The sequence below is a fragment of the Podarcis melisellensis genome (genome assembly GCF_964234715.1).
Source record: "Podarcis melisellensis genome assembly, chromosome: Z".
Classification (NCBI taxonomy): Eukaryota; Metazoa; Chordata; class Lepidosauria; order Squamata; family Lacertidae; genus Podarcis; species Podarcis melisellensis.
In genome coordinates this window covers 19,060,401-19,080,841 of record NC_138547.1, presented here as the reverse complement: position 1 = coordinate 19,080,841, position 20,441 = coordinate 19,060,401, and the positions used below count along the sequence as shown (strand labels likewise).

General features: G+C 47.1%; 1 protein-coding gene and 1 long non-coding RNA gene across 2 annotated transcripts; one reads left to right on the top strand and one right to left on the bottom strand.

Annotated features, from left to right (window-relative positions):
* Positions 1 to 415: 415 nt before the first annotated feature.
* CCNB3 (cyclin B3) lies at positions 416 to 15,571 on the bottom strand. The gene is given in 13 exon segments (XM_081897887.1): positions 416 to 750; positions 2,225 to 2,355; positions 2,561 to 2,710; positions 7,696 to 7,851; positions 8,215 to 8,352; positions 9,116 to 9,208; positions 9,571 to 9,663; positions 12,915 to 13,074; positions 13,648 to 13,754; positions 14,003 to 14,080; positions 15,118 to 15,207; positions 15,210 to 15,231; positions 15,423 to 15,571. Coding segments are annotated over 13 exon segments (1,422 nt in total). The 5' UTR covers positions 15,557 to 15,571; the 3' UTR covers positions 416 to 680.
* A 354-nt stretch (positions 15,572 to 15,925) lies between these two features.
* Positions 15,926 to 20,042, top strand: LOC309362324. The gene is made up of 3 exons (XR_014164910.1): positions 15,926 to 16,046; positions 18,379 to 18,474; positions 19,533 to 20,042. It is a non-coding gene; the product is annotated as an uncharacterized lncRNA (long non-coding RNA).
* Positions 20,043 to 20,441: the final 399 nt, after the last annotated feature.

Genomic DNA, 20,441 nt, shown 5'->3' with positions numbered 1-20,441 from the left:
CAAGATCCCCAGTCAATAGTCTCTCTGCAATCCCACCAGGCTATGCAGGTGATGAGGGACATGCTGCCCTGGGTGGGCAGGTGAAGCCAGGCCCCATCACTTGCAGGGAGAAGCAGGACAGGCCACAGGCTCTTGTTGATGGAGCTGCACAGTAGCCCAGAAGGCAGACAGGCAAAATAGCAGGAAGTGTCTTGTGCTGAGAGACTCATCGGGAAACCTGTAGCCCTTTAGACTCCCAACTCTCTACAGGTCCAAGCGGCCTGGCCAGAAGAGAAGGGAGAAAATCTATTTTCCAGGACCTGGTCCCATTCAACTGACACTCTGCATGCGTGTACCCTCACCCCAAATATGGGACCACCCATTGGTCTCTGCTGAGAAAAGGGGTGCCACAAGCCCAAGAAGGCTGCTAACAAGGTGCACTTGAATACACTTTATTAACTTCTGTCTTTTCCTACAAAATCCGATCTTTAGCAAAAGTGATATGTTTTATTTTCCCCCACTACCCACCATACATTTTTTAAATATATTTTTTTAAATTGCAATTTATGTTACAAAAAGAGGAGGGGTTCTCTAGGGCTAATAGTACATGTCTATTTACAGGTCATCTACAGTGAAACAGCATTGCAGCACCTCAGCACAAGAACGTCCAAGGCACCTCCTTGGGTCCTGCCAAGGAAGAGCTAGCTCTGCAAGGCTTCCTCCAGCTTCCGCATGTTGATGGGGGGTATCTTGGCCACCTCAAAGAAGACTCTGTAAGGGAGGGAGGGAGGGAGGGAGGGAGGGAGGGAGGGAGGGAGAGAGGGAGAGAGGGAGAGAGGGAGAGAGAGAGAGAGAGAGAGAGAGAGAGAGAGAGAGAGAGAGAGAACTGTTAGGAGGCTCCACCTCACAGCACCAGTTTCAACACTCAAAACTTGGAAGTTTCAGCTTTAGAATTGAGAAGGAACTTCACCTTCCAAGTCTTTTTTTTTTACAGCCACATTTTTGAGTATGTTACTGAGCCAACTCCACAGCTTAGCTCACAGGCTATTTGAAAGACTGTATTCCCTCATATGAACCTGCCTGGGCTTTGAGATATTCGGGAGAGGCCCTTCTCTCCATCCCACAACCCGCTCAGGCACGCTTGGTGTGGGAGAGGGCCTTCTTGGTGGTGGCTGCTCCCAGACACCTCAGGGAGCTGTCTCCTGTCATGAGTATGTAGTATGAATGTTAGGCCCCAAATAAAATGGAGAATTCGCAGAGCATGATATGCCGGCAAGCGAAGCGAGAAACTAGTTTTATCAAAGAAGAATGTATGACAGTGGTGTTGTTTACTGAAAGCAAAAAGCCTCAAACAAAAACAGGGAGGAACTGGCAGTGGGCCACAGACATGAGATAAAGGTCCGGAACATACTGCCTGCCTGCTCTGAAGTATGACTGAGAAGGGTTTTTTTGATGATAGTCCAGGAGGAGAACAGGAGAAGAACGGTGGAGACAGCCCTTCTGCAGACAACCCATGGACGGCAATGGGAAAGAAGACTATAAAAAAGACCCATTTAAATGCCCTCAGTGTTGCTGGGACAATTGCTACAACCCAAAACCTACAACCTACATGAAGGTACCCCCTCTTGGTACCAAGATATTCATGTATGCTTGATTATATGAAATAAATGTTACATGAAAGGTGTGTAAACCCAGACCTGGTCTCCAACGTGTCTTACTGAAAGTCCTATAGAACACGGAATATCACTTGTCTCTCCAAATTTTAAAAGAACAAAGTCACCACAGTTTTGTGACACTCCCTCCCTAGAGAAGCCAGACTGGTTCCCTCCTTGCTCTCCTTCCACTGGCAGGTGAAGACTTCTTTGTTCCAACAGGCTTTGGGGAACTCACTGCTTTTAAGGAAAGGGTGTGCATATTTTATACATCTATATAGTTTTAATCCTATTATTGTTTAGTTGTTTTCTAACAACTGCCCCCAAACACACCTCCATGTTTTTAGCTTTTTTAAAAAATCTGTAAGCTGCCTTGAGGCCCTATCATAAAAGGTGACATGTACAATAACAATATTTCTACAACCTGCCTTTTCCAAGCCCATCCTCCTTCCTCCAACAGTTCTCCTTCCTTGGAGACAAGGCAAAAGTGGGATAATGGCCCTGGTTGCCAGCACTGAGAGTAGCCAAGTAAGGATTCTGCTTAAGCACAGATTTTTTTTTGCAGCTCAGGGGACAGAAAGAAAAAGCCCTACCGGTGGGAGTACTTGCTGTGCACAGTATTGAGTCGTTCATCGTGCTTGTAGGTCAGCATGAAGTTGAGTTTCTTCACCAGAGGATAAAGCTCTTTATCTTTGTAGCCACTGTAACGTTCTAGTGTGGGACCCTGTTGGGAGAGAGTGAGTGAGTAAGGGGCCTCTTTGCCCTACCCTGATCTGCCGGAGGCTCCTCTAGCAGCTTTCTGACTTGGTTCTGGCTGTCCCACCCAAAGGGAGCCCTGCTTCGAGGGCCTCAGCCTCTTTGCCAGGTTCAGGAGCCACCAGCTGCAAGGCCCCGCCCTCCCTGCCACTGCTCCAAGGCCACCCACTCACCCAGCCCCCGAGCTCTTTCATCCTGAGTGCCAAAAAGAGGCAGGCAGAAGCCAGCTGAGAGGCGCTTTCCTGTACGAAGTCGTAATCCTGTAGGGTGAGTTCGCAGATGTAGCGAGCCAGCGTCAGAGTCTCCATATTGACCTGTGCGCACTGCAGAGATGGAGAGTGAGAAGGAGGAAGCCATTGTGAGAAGAGGTCTGACGCAGAGTCTGCAGCGGTCAGAAGGGACTGTCAAATGTGCCTTTGGTAGCTGTCACTGTTATGAGCCATGGAACAGGAAACTGCCTTATGCCGACCCTCAGTCAATCTAACACAGTACTGCTTACACTTACCCTACCAGATGCTAGCGGGGATTGAACCTGGGAACCTCTGCATGCAAAGCAGACACTCCACCACTGAGCTATGGCCTGTATAGCCTAGATTCACAGCAACCTGTGGGGCTTAGCCAACCCTTCATGTGCCCCCAACTAGGAGGCTGCCTGAGGTGGATCTCTCCAGCCTGTGCATCGGAGGAACAAGACCTGCCAGCTCTAGCAGCCACAGAAGCCCAATTCCTTTCCCTTGCAGATTCTAGCACCCTGATCAAAGACAGAAAGAAACCACCCAAGACAAACTAAGGCCATTATTATTATTTAAACTTGTCACTTTATTTTTACTTTTTAAAGAAAAGTAACTAAAAGTGACTTACCTTAAAACCAGCGTGAAGCCAACAAAACCTAAAACCCACTAATATTCTTTAAAAGGAGGGACTAAAACATCCCACCCATGGAAGGAGGGGTGATTCACCAAAGGAGGACTCAGAAGGCAGCATGGCAGACGCCATGGCAGCAGGCAGCTCCTGAAGCCAGCCAGAACCTACAACACTACCTGGCTGGCTCCTGGGCTGCTGGAACTGCCGCTGCCAGCGCTGTCAGTGCCGATACCAGAGAGGAACTGGGGGTACCCAGAGAAAACTGCAGCCCACCCCCCCAGCAACCTTGACTGAGCCAGGACCAAGAGTACCTGGCCATCTGGAGCTCCAAGGTCACATGGACCTTGGAGCCAGCGCGGAAACAGGAGGGGAAGGAGAGAAAGGAGCCCAGGCCCCACCACTTCTGCCTCCACCGACATAAGTGTGGAAGCCGAGGGCACGCCTACTGAGGGAGCCACAGCCTCCCTCCTCCCCAACAACCCAGCGGAGCTCCAAGGCCGGAGGGACCTCGGAACCAAAGCGACAAAGGGAGGAAAAAAGGAGAAAGAGAGAGGAGCCCCGACCTCGCTACCACTACCGCCACCACGGAAGAAGAACAGGAGAGGGAGGAGAGAGCCAGGAAGGCAAGGGAGGCCATGAAGGAACACGCAGCTGAACCCAGGCCCGACTGAAGCCTACCTCCCAGGCGGCTGGCGCACTGAGAACAGGCAGGGAGCCAGAGGGAAACCACACAAAGAGAGTGCTGCATGGTCACCACCCTCCCACTGAGAAAGGAAAAAAATACCCTTTCTTAAAAAAATACTATCATCACTATTTTTAATCTATTTTGAAATATTTTTAATTCCCCCCTAGTATTCTCTCTCTCTCTCCTTTTAAAGACAACTCCCTTTTTCTTCCCCACTTTTTCCACCCCTCAATTTTTATTTTTACATTTATTTAAAAAAACAACTTTATCTTTATTTTTATTTCTACCTCAAACCCTTCCTTTAAAAATAAAAATGGTGGTGCCCAGAAAAGAGCCTTGATCCACTGCAGGTTGGAGTGGGATTGCCACTCCAACCCAATCTGCCCCTCTAATTTATTTTTCCCTATTTTCTGCATTTCGTTTTTATTTTTATCTCATTTTCTATTTTCTACCCTCATTTCTATTTTTTGAAAAGAAAGGGGTACAGATTTTTTTCGTCCCTTTTAGTTTTTAAACCTGGACATAATCCAAAATAGCCTCCATCCCAAAACCTCTGAAAGACAGCCTCAAAGTAGAATTATATCGCCCAATCTCATTAATAAACTAAGACTACAAGATATTCACATCAATCTTGGCCAACCGCCTAAAAATCTTCCTACACAAGTTAATAGCCCCAGACCAGACTGGCTTTGTCCCTGGTTGCAATATAACAGACCCCATCAAGAAATTACTGAACCTGATTGAACACAGCAAAGCAACTAAACTCCCACTGACAGTTATGTCCCTTGACATCCTCAAAGCTTTTGGTTGCTTAGGCTTACCTAACTTAACTAACATGAAGTTTGGCCCCAACTTCCTACAAATCCTCAAACAGATATACTCCCAAGCCTCAGCAAAATGCAGGACTACAATATGGACTATAATACTACAGTGGTATCTCGGGTTAAGTACTTAATTTGTTCCGGAGGTCTGTTCTTAACCTGAAACTGTTCTTAACCTGAAGCACCACTTTAGTTAATGGGGCCTCCTGCTGTCACCGCGCCGCCACCACACAATTTCTGTTCTCACCCTGAAGCAAAGTTCTTAACCCGAGGTAGTATTTCTGGGTTAGCGGAGTCTGTAACCTGAAGCATATGTAACCTGAAGTGTATGTAACCCGAGGTACCACTGTATAGCAATCCAAAAAGGCACAAAACAAGGATGCCCATGGTCTCCCTTCTTATTTATCCTGGCCCTGGAACCTTTAGTAATCCGAATCTGAGCAGCCGCAGACATCAAGGGAGTGGAAATAAAAGGCAGAATCTATAAATTAGGGCTCTTCGCAGATGACCTAATGGTCATAACACCAGACGCCATAAGCACAGCAACATCCCTAATCAGGAACTCAACACATTTGCAACAGTATTGGGCTAGCCTACAGGTAAATTTTGCAAAGTCAGAAGCTATGTGCTTCAATACCCCTCCTCAGAACCCAAAAAGAACTCACCAACGCCACCAAGATAAAACTACTCCAAGTTTGTACCTTGGGGTACAAATAACCTGAAACCTCAATAAATATACCTCCACCACTACAAGCCCCTGTGGCGACAATTAACAAAGAGCTAAAGAGATGGAACAATATCAACTTCACTCTCTCAGACAAAATAGCCATGATCAAAATGATCACCCTCCCAAAACTAACCTACCTATTCCAAACCCTCCCAATCTGGATCCCCCCAACCCAACTCTGCAAATGGCAGACAAAAATGACACTCATTTATATTATCACATAAAAAACCAAGAATAAGCCCCAAGTACCTGCACCTCCCCTCCTCAGAAGGATGGAGAATCCCCAACATAGAAGCATATTACACTCTGAACCAAGTACGCTATATAATCCCATATATACAAGAAGATGACACAAAACAATGGATACACCTAGAGAGGGACACAGTTGAAAATACCTGCACCACAGCATACCCACTCCTCCCAAATAAACTAAGGGAAGTTCCCACAACATTCAACAGGTGCACACAGATCATGCTCAAAGCATGGAAAGAAGAAATAGGCAAACTATCCCCAACCCCATCTTAACTAATTCCCCTTGCACACCACCCATTATTCGACCACGCAGGACAAAACCTCCAGATAAAAACCTGGCAAATCAAAGGCTTAGATCACTTAATAAACTTCTATAAAAATAACAAACCTTTGTCAACACCAGAAATACAAGACAAACTTGAAGACACCCAGATGCACTGGCTAACACACCACCAATTACCGTACATGCCCTCTTAAACAATCCAGTAGTAAAATCAGCAGCAACTAGGCCCCTGACAACCTTCGGAAACCTCCTCCCCTAACAACAAAGGGACACGGCAAAGGGATGGTATCTGCAATATACAAAATACCACTCCAAAATCCCATGAATCCTCAGACACAATTAAAAAACAATGGGAGGACGACATAGGCTATGAAATTAACCCCACTCAGTGGAGTAGAATGTGGTCTAACCCCCCCTTTAAATCCATATCAACAAAAAGGAAAGAACTCACTCTGAAACTCACCTACAGATGGTGCCTAACACCAAGAAAACTAGTGCTAATATGCCCAAGAACATCACCTAAGTGCTGGAGAGGGTGCACCTCCACAGGCACATACCTCTACATGTGGTGGGAATGCCCCCAAATTCAACTATTCTGGACAACAGCCATATGAGACATATGTAAGATAGCTAAGCAAGTATTAGAAATCACCCCAGAATTGGCCCTACTAAACATCTTCCAAGACAATAATGCCCATTTACACCACAAAAAACTCATAACCCACCTACTTTCAGCAGCCAAAAACACCATAACCAGACACTGGAGAGACCTGTCAGGAGTAAGCATGGACCAATGGTACCAAATAGTATGGGAAACAGCCCTATTAGAAAAATTAAGCAATAAACTGAAACTGACACGGGGACAAATAGAAGACGACGCCTTCACCCCGGTATGACTCCGCTTTATCACATACACAGCCCAACAAGACAATGACAAAAATCCACCAACAGCATACAAATCAATATGGCTAACCCGATCCAAAACACCCACCCACTCACATATGAAAATGAAGATCACCACAGCCAATCACAAATGAACAACTGCTCCCTAGGCCAACCCCAACTTCTCTCACAACCAAAGGAACACAAGCGAATAGCAGAGAACCTGCACAAGCGAAGCTGACACAAACCCACACACATACATTAAGTAAAATAGAAACATCGCCACCCGACCCCACCCCAACTCTCCTTTCCCCCCTCCACCTCTTTCTCTTTTCTTCCTAATGTAACACTAATGTCTCAACAAATGAAAGACACTGCTCATACTTTTGTAACCAATAATTCTTTAAATAAAAATACACTGAGAAAACTATCTATCATCTATCTATCTATCTATCTATCTATCTATCTATCTATCTATCTCAAAGGAGGACTCAGATCATTCAAATCCAAATGGGATCCTAACAGCAAATACGCCTTTTGTGTCAGTCGCTGTTATGAGCCTCATATAGGAAGCTGCCTTACGAGCCAGACCATCGGTCTATCTAGCTCAGTACTACCTGCACTGAATGGCAGCAGCTCTCCTGGGCTTCAGGCAGGGGACATTCATACCCCTACCAGGGGTATGATGCCACTGGGGATTGAACCTAGGATCTTCTGATGATGGCCTAGCCGACAAGAAAAGGCCCAGGTAATGTTTCACAAACACGGGGCCAAACCCGAGGGTTGCTACTGACCTTGGCATATTGCCGGAGGAAGCGGTAAGCGATGGGGATGTTGATGTCATACTTGAGCGTTATCAGGATACTCTTTTCAGTGCAGAGGAGCACCTTTCTATCGTATGCATCATCACAGATGTACAGAAAGTCATCCACGCAGGGTGGGCAGCGCTCCTGCAGGGAGAGAGGGGAAGGATTGGGTGGGGAATACAAAACTATTAAAACTCTACAAAAAACCAACACAGTGCCAGTCCTTTCCTTAAAAGCAGCCAGTTCCCCAAAGCTTGTTGGAACAAGAAGGTCTTCACCTGCCTGTGGAAGGACAGCAAGGAAGGAGCCAGTCTGGCTTCTCCAGGGAGAGTTTCTAAGTTGTCTAAGAGGAGCCACCACCAAGAAGGCCCCATCCCGCATCCCCAACATGGGCTAGCTGATGTTTCCAAGCACTTTTCAAAGGCAGCCCTACAGTGGGCATGCTACAGTAGTTCAGAAGGGAGGTGACTAAGGCATGCATCATGGTGGCTTGCTGCTTGGGCTAACCTCAAACTTGGAGGCAATGAGGATGGCTGTGGAGCCAATGAGCTGCAGTCTGTCACGCATGGTGGTCTCTTTCGCCAAAAAGTGGTCCAACAGCTTGACCGCCAAGTAAAGTGTCTCATGATTGAGCTCGAAGTTCTCCTGAAGAGGGAGGCAAAATAAGCCAGGTTACACATTGCTCAAAGACTTCCTAGCCCTAACTAAAGTCCTAAAGGATAGAAACTTCAGGGCTGTGTTATTTTTAAAGGCAAGCTGGTCCTGCCAGGATGTTAAGAGGCAAAAAACAAAAGCAGGCAGCTGGTCTATACCCAGCATGGCTCTTGGGCAGAAAAAGGTTTTTTTCAGTTTGGGCCCCCTGTATGCTGTAGCAGCAGCAGCAGCTCTGCCCCTGAGCTGCCACCCCCTGTATAGTATTTCCCACCAGGAACAGGATTTGAACTTGCTCCCACCTTCTGTTCCACATTGCAGTGCTCCAGTCCATTGACCAAGAACTTCAGGGTCAACGGACAATGTTGCAGGAAGAGTGCCAAAGGATGGACTAGCTCCCATCCTACACTGCAGCTGCAGACAACTCCCTCCATGGAAAATGAATCACTGAGTCCCAAACAGACCTTTTGCTATGTCCTTTCTTCCTTGCCCAACTAGGCTCAGTCACAAGCAGGGGGACATGAACTGTGTCGCTTGGATGGGCGGATGGATGCCACCTACATAGGCAGCATTGCAGGGGGTTGGACTAATAATTTGTTATTTACACCCCGCCCTTCTGGCTCAGTTTCCCCAGCTATTCTGGGCGGCTCCCAATCGAGTGTTAAAAACAATACGGCATTAAATATTAAAAACTTCCCTAAACGATGACTAGAGGGCTCTTGGAGAACCCTTCCAACTCTACCATTCTGACACCCACCTGCACTTCCACCATCCAGTCCACCAAGATGGCCCGCATTTCTGTGGTGATGTCAGGCTGATCCTTCATGTAGTCTGTGAGCAAGTACCTCTCCTGCAAAGGAGGGAATAGGTGAGAAGGAGCTGTGCCAGCAAGGTGCCCCTGCCCACCCCCCCAGCAGCCACCCAAAACTTCCACAGGGAAGAGGACTACGGGTGAACAGCCCTTGTTCTAGGACCAAGCAAAAGGTCAAAGCAACTGGCACATGGGTGGGGCCAGAATTTGCACAGACTATGGCTTCTCTTTGGATTCGCGGAAACTGGAATTACACAGAGGCACACTGCCTTCGACAGTATAACCCCCCAATATTGGCAGTTTCAACTCACGCACCCCCTGGTCAGCTTCCTTTGCTCCAGGGGCTGAGCTGTGGAATAAGGAAAGCACACCCAGCACCCTAGAGCTCATCCCCACACTACCTCACGTTCCCGCATGTACATAAAGATGTCCAAGGCATATTCACAGTTGGCATAAGGGTCGCCCGGCTGGCCATTGTTGTCGACTGGCACGACCTGCACATCAAAGTATGAGCGTATAAATATAGATACAGAGAAAGGGGGAGAGAAACACATTCCAGGCTTCAAACTGCTTTATTTTCTACTTAGATGAAATAAAACCAGCTTAAATAATAATAATAATAAATTTTATTTATATCCCGCCCTCCCCAGCCGAAGCCGGGCTCAGGGCGGCTAACAACAATCAAATAATCAAACAGTCAAATAATCACACATTCTAAAAATATTTCATTATAAAAATTAATTAAAAATTAATTAAAAAGCTTCAGAGAACTTAGTTCAGCTCTGCCCTTTGGATGTACACAGGAGCACTACTCCTGAGCTACAGCCCTTCATCAGTCTTCCCCCCTAAGTGCTCATAGCAGTGTGGGACTGGTGGGCTTCTATTTGCAGTAATAAATAATAATAATAATAATAATAATAATAATAATAATAATAATAATTTATTTATACCCCGCCCATCTGGCTGGGCCTCCCCAGCCACTCTGGGCGGCTTCCATAAAAACAAAAAATACAGTAAAATATCACACGTTAAAAACTTCCCTGAACAGGGCTGCCTTAAGATGTCTTCTGAATGTCAGGTAGTTGTTTATCGCTTTGTCATCTGCTGGAAAGGCGTTCCACAGGGTGGGCGCCACTACCGAGAAGGCCCTCTGCCTGGTTCCCTGTAGCTTTGCTTCTCGCAATGAGGGAACCGCCAGAAGGCCCTCGGCGCTGGACCTCAGCATCCGGGCAGAATGATGGGGGTGGAGACGCTCCTTCAGGTATGCTGGACTGAGGCCGTTTAGGGCTTTAAAGGTCAGCACCAACACTTTGAATTGTGCTCGGAAACAGTAACTTGCAGCTGGGTCTGTAGACATGGGCTTAAATGCAGGGGAAGTCCACGGGCTCTGGATGCAAGCAGGACTGCACAGAGGTGTGGAGTGCACAGAGCCACAAGGCCCATTGCATGACCTTTGTTATGTGACAAGCTTCTGAGCAGATGCCTAAAGCCATCCGGCAGACAGGAAAGGATAGCAGCTCAGGGGAAGAGCATCTGCCTGGCATGCATAAGGTCCCAGGTTCAATCCCTAATGGCATCTCAGAATAGGGCTGTGAATGTCCCCTGCCTGAAACCTACGAAAGCTGCTGCCAGTCAGTGTAGAAAGTACTGAGCTGAATGGACCAATGGTTGGTTTGACTCATTAAAAGGCAACTTCCTGTGTTCTGATGTACATCCATCAATGTCTGCAAGCCATGAAAGCTGCAGAGAAGTGGACTTCCTGGTTTCCGCAAAATGGCAACTGGACTGAGAATCTGACGGCCCCGTCAGATTTGGCTCCATAGAATGAGGGGAAAAGTGCGAGGGTGATGCACCTCCCTCCAAAACCCCAAGAGGAGCATTGGGGTGCCTCGGGGTCCTACAGCCTCACGGAGGCCCCAGAGATTGTCCGTTCTCTGCCTCTGTCCCAAAAGAAACGGAGAGTTGGGGGGGGGGGAGCCAAAGGAGCTGACAGACTAAATACTAGCGCAGCTCTATGGAATGCAAAACCACTGAATCCAGCCACAAGCTGCCAACATTCCAGACACTGAACCGCTTGGAAGGTGAAGAAAAACTGATTAATTTGGACAATCTGGCAAAAAACTGGGAGTGAAAAAAAGTCCGCTTCCATTACTGGTGCTATAGGCACGAAATATATGCAAGTGAAGTGTATATGAAACTCATTTTGGAAGATGACTAATGAATTATTAGAACTAAAAGAATGCATGTTGCTTTTGCTTACATCAATCTCAAAGATTGGACTTATCCTCTAAACCTATGCTATCTTTGGTAAAGAAGTCTTTGAGCCCTCAGAGTGTTGAAGACATCTAACCTAACAGAATAATTGTGGATTTGTTTAAGAAAATAAAAAAGGACTGTAATATTCATTGCAAATACTGGCCTGAATTAATTTTTAGAATGGATCAGTTTTATGTATATCGGTAATTCAAAACTATTTTGATATGAATGGATATTAAGGAGATATATAATTGTTAGATCTGCTAAAATTCATTTTTGTGACTAAAGTGGAATGCGGGGGGAGGAGGCTGAATGTACTGGGCTATTTTATTGAGTCTAGTTAAATGGCCTTGACAAAGTACTGACAAATAAAAGCATACTGTCCTTGGTGGGAAAGAACTTTTTGTTTTGGAATTTAATCTCGGAAAGGAAGCTGGGATAAGGGGAAAGAACTCACCCCGCCCCCATCTTGAACCAGAAATGCCAGAAGCAAAAATTTCAATGCTGAAACTAAACAGCGTAGTTGACTTGCTTTTAGAATTTAAGAATTTAGGCAGCTTTTCAAGTTTGGGAGAATACTAAATTACTGTCAGAGGCTGTGGGACAACTTAGAGAGGTGAATGCACAAACTATGAAGGTTGGAAAGGCTGGGGTGCGAGGTTTGAAGAAAATACAAGGGAAAGTAAGGTTGGTCTATAATAAAAATGATACCTTGTGTGAATTGATTTGGGAAGTTTTGACAGTGATGGAGATGAAGCAGGAAAGGCCTGTAAAAAGTATGAGAGGCTACCATATGTGGTGGCAATGTAAAATTATTAAGAAAGCCTGGGATGTGATACATAAGGATTTGAAGAAAATGTTGAAAATGATTTTTGTTAAAATTGAAGCTGTGATTCTGGAAGCTACAGGACTTAATGGATTTACCATGCAAAAGACTTTGTTCCTGCATCTGAGAACATTAATTGAATTAAAACAGCCAGTTGGAGTTCCTGAACCCTTTTCAAAGGCAGCCCCATAGGGAGTGTTACAGTAGACCAGAAGGGATATAGCTAAGACATGTGTCACTGTGGCCAAATCAGACTTCTCCAGGAATGGGCGCAGCTGGTGCACTAGTGCAAATGCACTCCTGTCCACCCCGGACACCTGAGCAGCCATGCTCAGGGCTGAGTCTTGGAGCACACCCAAAGTGCAAGCCTGCATCTTCAGGGGGAGTGTGACCCCATCCAGGACAAGCTGAACCCCTATTCCCTGTTCTGCTTTCTGACTGACCAAGAGCACCTCTGTCCTGAGTTTTAAGTTCCTGTTCTCAGTGGTCAACCAGTTGCCCTAAAGGCAGGACCAACCAGTTGCCCTCAGGCAGAACCAAAGCACAAGAGCAACACTCTCCCCTCCTGCAATTTCCAGAAGCTGGTATTTGGAAGTCTTGCTGCCTCCAGCCATGGACGCAGAGCACAGCCACTGTGGCTAGTTGCCATTGATCAAGACACACCTCCATTGTCTCAGAGCAAGTGGGGTTCAGTGCCGACGCCATTTGATCCACTGATGTTAGGGAATGGTGCATCTCCTCTCCTTCGTCCTGAATTGCACCCTTCTTAGCAAATTGGTCAGAGTTTGGTGGTGCTTCCTCAGAGGCAGCTTTGCTTAGAGACCTGAAAGGGGACAGAGGGATAGTTCAGAGTTGTAATGGGACATTAGGACTGCTTGGCTGGGGTGGAATGCCTCACCCCAAGCACCTGTTAGCCTCGAGGGACAGGCATGACTCCCAGTATTCAAAGAGGCTTCTGCATGGGCAGCAAGTGCTCTAACCACTTATCCCTCTCTTACCTAGATAGGATAATGATTCAACTGAGAAAATAGAGAGATTTTGGGGGATGGGAAATGAAACCCCAACATTTGTAGGCATCTGTGATGGAACAGGGAGGAAAGCTGCTATATATTCTTCAGTAAACATAGACCAGCCTGGCAGAGGCAGAGAGAAGCCTCTCCTAAGCAGGTGGTACATGCAGCCATCAATGCGATCCATTCTCCTTGTTAGAGACAGGCAAAAAGCCACTGACATGTGAGAGGCTGGTGCCACAGTTTGGTTCGACGCCTGGCTAGGTGCCACCAGCTCCAGACCACTTAGTAGGGTTTTTTGTGCTTTCATGACACAGGGGTAGATCCCAGAAGTGGTGGGAGGGGAGATGGGGGCACCCCAACCCAACATGTGCTAAACCTCTCACTTTTTCACGACGTGTCCGTTGCTCTCTGTGACTTGTGGCAGAGTTGTTATCTCTGAGGCTTTCTTGGCCACCTCCTTCTTCCCTTGCTTCTGTAATGACGTGTGGGCCTGCAGGGGAGAGGCAGAGAGGCCGTTACCTGCACACATCCACTTTGATGGAGGCTGCAACCTCCTGGTTTTAGAAAGGCTGCCCCACAGCTAATTCATTTTTAGCCTTGGACAACAGTGGGAAAGGATCCATTCTTCCCAGACAAGTTAAGAGGGGTGGAGAGGCAGGCAGGTTGCTAATGGCACCGTCACAACACAGGCAGTGGGTCACCCCAACCCTACCCCCAGGAAGAAGAGCACATACTTACATTGGTCATATCCCCAAATGCAGGACGCTTTCGGCAAGCCCCGGGGGGTTGGGGCCGCTTTGCCAGAGAGCTCAGCTCCTAAGATAAAGAGAGGTTAGCCAAAACAGGCCTGTGTTCAACAAGGGCCCTCACCTGAACTGCCTCAAACCACCCCTTCCCCTAAACCCAAAGCCTTGTCCTTGCAGACACAGACCAGGCAGGCAGGGCTGTGCAGTTCTCTGGAACAGAGCTAAGGGTATCAGTAGAAGGGCACATTCCTGTGTTCCTAAGCAGATGCCCCTATAAAGTCCACAAGCCAGGCTTTGAGCCAAGAGCCTTCCCCTGCTGCCCACCAGTGGTACACTGCCTCTGAACATGGAGGTTCTACCTATCCCTTCATAACCCACAACCACTCCATGAACTTGCTTGATATCTTTTTAGACCTCTGAGGTTTCCCCTCTCAACACATGGATAGCCAGCAATATGAGAATGGTTAGTGTCAGATTGGGACCAGGGCAGTGGCGTAGCGTGGGTTGTCAGCACCCGGGGCAAGGCAAGTAATTTGCACCCCCTAACCCGTGGATTTGTGCCCCCTAATCCTAACCCCCAGATGTTGCGCCCGGTGCGGCCGCCTCCCTGCACCCCCCACGCTACGCCACTGGACCAGGGTCCAGATCCTGCCTCTCAGGTTATCCTACCCTACAGGGTTGTTGTGGGGATTAAATGAGAAAGGAGTTTTTTATTCTGTCTTTTTGTTTGTATTTTTGATGTATGTGTTCGTTGATTTTTGTGATTTGAGTTAATTTTACTGTTGTTAATTTTTGTGAAACCTAATAAAATATCATTAAAAAAAAATTAAAATGAGAAAGGAGAGAACCATGGATACCACCTAGCAATCCTTGGAGAAAATTGTGAGATAGAGATGCAATTAAAGCACACACACATAAAAAACAACAACACTGCAGAAATGGCCCAGAAGGGTGCTGCCCAGGAGCAGTCCCAGACAGACATCGCTTGACACAGCAACCTGCCCTCAAGCAAGAGATTGGGGTGGTAGGATGTTCATCACAGGCAGAGCACCTCAGCATGGGGTGTGGGGAGAGTGGATGACGAGGCCTCCCTCCCCCTAAACTCACCTGCTCCGCTTCGGCATTATCCGCACCCGCAGTTGCTCCGTCCACTTGGGACGGCACGAAGTTGCGCGGACGTGGCATCTTCCCAACTAGAGAAGCCAATCTCTCCAAAGAAACCTGGGGATGCGGAAGAATGGAGGTTGAAATGCTAACCTCTTGGAGGGCAACACCCCAGAGGGGACTTCCTGCCGCCGCCGCCGCCGCCGCCCCCCCCCCCGACCCAGGAGCGCAGAGCCCCCCCAGCAAGCCTAGTTTTGCCCCACGGGCGCAAGGACGAGGAACAGCGGCTGAGCGACGGCTCGGCTTACAGGGCAGGGGAGTCCCGATAGGAAAGACCTGGTAGCAGCTGGGCACCCTGAAACAATGCGTAGTCAAGAAGGACGCTGAAGAGTTCAAGGGGGTTTGCCCGCAGAGCCGCAAGGGCAAGGCGTGCCTTGGGCATCCAGAGATAGCGGCGGTGGGGGCGGACTCATATCCAACTCCCAGGGTGAAAATTGGACGGGGATCCTTGCCCCCGCAGGAATCCAGCGGGGAAAGGCTTACCTCCCGGGGGACCCAGACCAGATCACCTGGTTACGTACCTGCTTTTGCTTTTTTTGCTGCTGCTTCGCTTCTTCCACTGCACAAAAATGCGTTTTTAAACAAGCGACGTGGGTGGAATGGCGGCCTCCGATTGGCCCCCACAGCAGCCAATCTGAGAGCCGAAAATGCCCGCGGACGTTATCCAGAGTGGGCGGGGCGTGCAGGATTATTTTAGAATTTTTTAAAAATCCGGCTCTGGCAACCAATAGGAACGAGCGGATGAATGGAAACGGGGGGGGCATGAGCTCCGCTTTCTTCCTCACTTCCTGATTCGCTAGAGGGAAGTCAGGAGCAATTTCGCCTTAAAGGGATAGCGGCGCGGAATTTGACGGAGAGCGAGTTTGCTCAGAGTAAGCGGGATCGGGGGCAGGGAGGGACAGGGCAGGATCGAAACTATGCTTTCTGTCACCCAGGTCAAAGACCCAGTTTGGCCCCCCACCCCTCCCCGGATGCGTCTTTGCGTCCATACACAAACAAACAAATGAACGAACACCCCCCCAACACATTTATTCATAAAGGGCATAAAAAGCAGGCAATATATAATTTGAATACAAAGGAATCCTAAGAAGTATTATGACTGTATGACCAAAGGGAAAATGAGCATCCCTTCCGGTAAAAGCAAATTGTTTGTCAAAAGTAGAACTTCCATGTGCAGCAATTGTCTATCTGTGGTCAGGTTTTTAATTGGATTTATTTGGTCACAGGATCATTAAAAGATTATATTTCCATAAGGTCATCCAAGACCCTCTGGTTTGCTTTTAAAATGTTTTCCCACCCCTCTTTGAGGCTTTTTTCCATCCACCCCTTGTGTAAACCCTTTCAATGAGTTTTGACGTGTAAATTTACTCCCGCGTAAGCTTCAAAAAGATTCATTTCAATTTTATTTTTGTTTTATTACTCATTTTAGGAAATGATAATCTTGTAGTCATTTTAGGTTCCATGTAAGGTGAAAGAGGGTCGTGAGTGGTGCTGTGGCTTAAACCACAGAGCCTAGGACTTGCTGATCAGAAGGTCGGCAGTTCGAATCCTGCCAAGCTAGCAATTCGAAAGCACATCAAAGTGCAAGTAGATAAATAGGTACCGCTCCGGCAGGAAGGTAAACGGCGTTTCCGTGCGCTGCTCTGGTTCACCAGAAGCGGCTTGGTCATGCTGGCCACATGACCCAGAAGCTGTACGCCGGCTCCTTCGGCCAATAAAGCGAGATGAGCACCGCAACCCCAGAGTTGGCCACGACTGGACCTACTGATCAGGGGTCCCTTTACCTTTACTTAAAGTAAAAGAGGGACGTGGGTGGCGCTGTGGGTTAAACCGCAGAGCCTAGGACTTGCCAATCAGAATGCTGGCCACATGACCCAGAAGCTGTACGCCGGCTCCCATGTCCAATAAAGCGAGATGAGCGCCACAACCCCAGAGCTGGCCACGACTGGACATAATGGTCAGGGGTCCTTTACCTTTAATGTGAAAGAAATGGTTTTTGCGAGTCTAAAGTAGAAAGTGCCCTTCCATTACAATCCTAATTCAGCCATGCTGAACAGAGCTTGTGGGGGAACTGCCTCTGGCAGGAAAAATACTCACATACCCCTTACTTTTCTGTGTGTAGATCATGTATTACAGTGGTACCTCGGATTAAGAACTTAATTCGTTCCCTTGGTCCATTCTTAACCTGAAACTGTTCTTAACATGAGGTACCACTTTAGCTAATGGGGCCTCCCGCTGCCACCACGCCGCCACCACACAATTTCTGTTCTCATCTTGAAGCAAAGTTCTTATGCTGAGGTACTATTTCTGGGTTAGCGGAGTCTGTAACCTGAAGCGTCTGTAACCTAAAGCGTCTGTAACCTGAGGTACCACTGTATCTGTAAAATGACTCAGCCATAGCTATTTAAAACACATTCAAAGTTCTGAAGGGATCATAGAATTGTGGAAGGGATCCCAAGGATCATCTAGTTCAACGGATTCTCTTCCTCAGCTTCCCGCCCCTCCATCGTCCCTCCAGAATTTCTTTCTCACATAGTAGGTTGTGTGTGTTGGTGAGAAGCAGCGTCCCGTGCACAGCGGAAGGATGAGGAGTACGTGCCACATACTCTATATTGCTTTATTTTACAGTTCAAAGCTGGTATGTTACAGAAAAACATCTTGCCTCTGCCGGAGCAGAAAATGCATCCTCTCTCCTCTAAAGCACGGAGAGAATCTCAAACTGAAACTGCAAAGAACAGTGAAAACAGGAAACCAGTGTACGTCACATCCAGTCTCCCTTTCCCGTGAGAAACAGACTGTGGAATGTAAACACCTGTCTTGTGACAAGCCCTTTCGCTGCACAGTGAAAGAGAGCAGAAACCAACAGTGTGGCTTGTGGCAGGCCTGGCCCTGTGGTAAGTGCCCACCCCTGCGGTGTGGCGCCCCCTCTGCCCCCCCCCAGCTATGCCTCTGAGGCTGAGAGCCTCCATGGTGCTCTTCTGGAGGCTTCACCCAGGGCAGAAACCCTGCAGAATGAGCCATGGTGTTTTCCTATTTGGGTGTTTTTCCAGGAGAAAGTCGACAGAAAAAAGCATTTCTCCCTATTTCTTAACACTGGAATTTCGGGACATCCAGTGAAATGGAATGTTGGAAGATTCAGGACAGATCAAAGGAAGGACTTTCTTTGTGCAGTGCAGTGTTAAACTGTGAAACTTGCTTCCACAGGAGGCAATGATCGCCGCTAACTTGGATGGCTTGAAAAGTGCATTGGGAAAATACATGGAGGAGAGGAACTCTTTTTAATAGCTCTTAGACATCATGGTAAGTGTGTGTGTGTGTGTGTGTGTGTGTGTGCGCCCCTCCGACCAGCAACCACTGCCGAATAAAGCTGACTAGTGTGCCTGTTCCTTTAAGTTTTAAATAGCAAATACAGTCATACCTCATGTTATGTCCGCTTCATGTTACATTATTTCAGGTTACGTCCCGCAGCGACCCAGAAGTACCAGAAAGGGTTACTCCCAGGTTTTGCCACTTGCGCATGCACAAAAGCGCAAAATGACGTCACGCGCATGTGCAGAAGTGGTGAATCGCAACCCGTGCGTGCGCAGACGTGCCGCTGTGGGTTGCACTCTTTTCATGTTGCGAACAGGCCTCCGGAATGGATTCCGTTCACAACCAAACGTACCACTGTATAATGGGGAGAGGGTTAATCAGGACCACAACCCAGGAGGGGCTAAATCATTTCTCCTCCTGCTGCTGCCCCAAAGAAAATTGATCTCCTGAGGCTATTCCTGGACACAGCACCTACTTCACCACTCCCTCTACCACACCTAGTCCTAAAGCCCCTTCCCCAGCACCTCTTATTTACGTTTTTAATCTGAGACACCTTAGTTGCAAGTACTGTATGCAGTTAACTTCATGAACAGATTTGCCCTTTACAAGGAGCTACAAGCCCAGTGATGAGGTTCAACCAACCAACCAACCAATCAGTTTATTACAGCCAGCAATGATGAGATTCCTGACACTGCAGTCCTGAGGTTGCATGTTTTCTTTCCTGGTTGATTTATGTAGCAGTGGCTGGTCCACACTTCTGTCACTGGAGAAGCATGACTAAGGAAATACTGTATTGTAAACACAGTGAGAGGGATGACAAGGGCATTTAAACTCACTGTGGATGGCAATGTGACCTAGAATCATAAAATTGGAAGGTACCGCCAAAGGTCATCCAGGCCAACCCCCTGCAGGAATCACAGGGAAAATCCATCACAGATGGCCAGCCTGTAAAAGATATACATTTAATGTGCATGAAGTGCTCTGTTTGTGTCCGTTGTGTATGAAACTTAGTGCAGCTTTGTACTTGCAGAATGTCTGTTTTCCAGGGAGCTGTATCAAGTGCAAAGGAAGTGGAGAAAGATGCTTGTGTAGCTTAAAGCTGTAACAAGAGAGTGGAATATTTGTTTCTGTGCTACTGATGTTAAATTGATGGCTCATCCCTGGGAGTCAAAAGCAGAAACATTTATCCCAACAATTACATCTGTGGGTGCTAAAAACTTGATGACTTAAAGAAAAAACATGAATCCCTTTGAATATGCTTGATAGTGAAAGATTCTGCATGTTTCTTTTCTTTTCTTTTCTTTTTATATTTCATTCTCATCCCGTACTTCTACCTGTTAACTTACTCTGATAAAGACTCTGGGCATATTGCCAGTACAAGAGGTTTGGGCACTCTTCCAGCATGTATATCAATCTACCACAATTCTGTTTTAATTAATTATTTTCATGGTTTTAATAGATTTTTATCTGTATACATTCAGTTTTAATTATATAGATGTCTAATTGTTTTTTTAATTATTCCCCTCCCCCATGTTTTTAGCTTTCTTATTTTTATCTGTAAGCCCTATCAGGGGAAAAAGGTGAGGTATGTATGAATAAATAAGAAAATAAGCAAATGTTCCATTTCCAGTCTGAAAGCTTGTTTCATGCTTCCTTGCAATGTGACATTTTCCAAAAGTCCCTTTTATTTATACACCCTGATTGTGGCATCACTTCCTGGGTGTGCAATGCTGGTACAGTGCCCGTGTTTAAAGAGGAACACATCAGAACTGTAAAAATAAACCTGGCTGCCCTTGTTCACTAGGCATGATCCCAAAGAGGGAGGGAGGGAGGGAGAAAATCAAGAGTGGAAGCTGTTCTGGCACGGTCCTTCCTGAGGGTTAAAAAGTAAACTCAGACGTGCAGGATACAGAGGACTCGTTGTTTGTAGCTCAGCTTCTGGAAGGGATTCCATG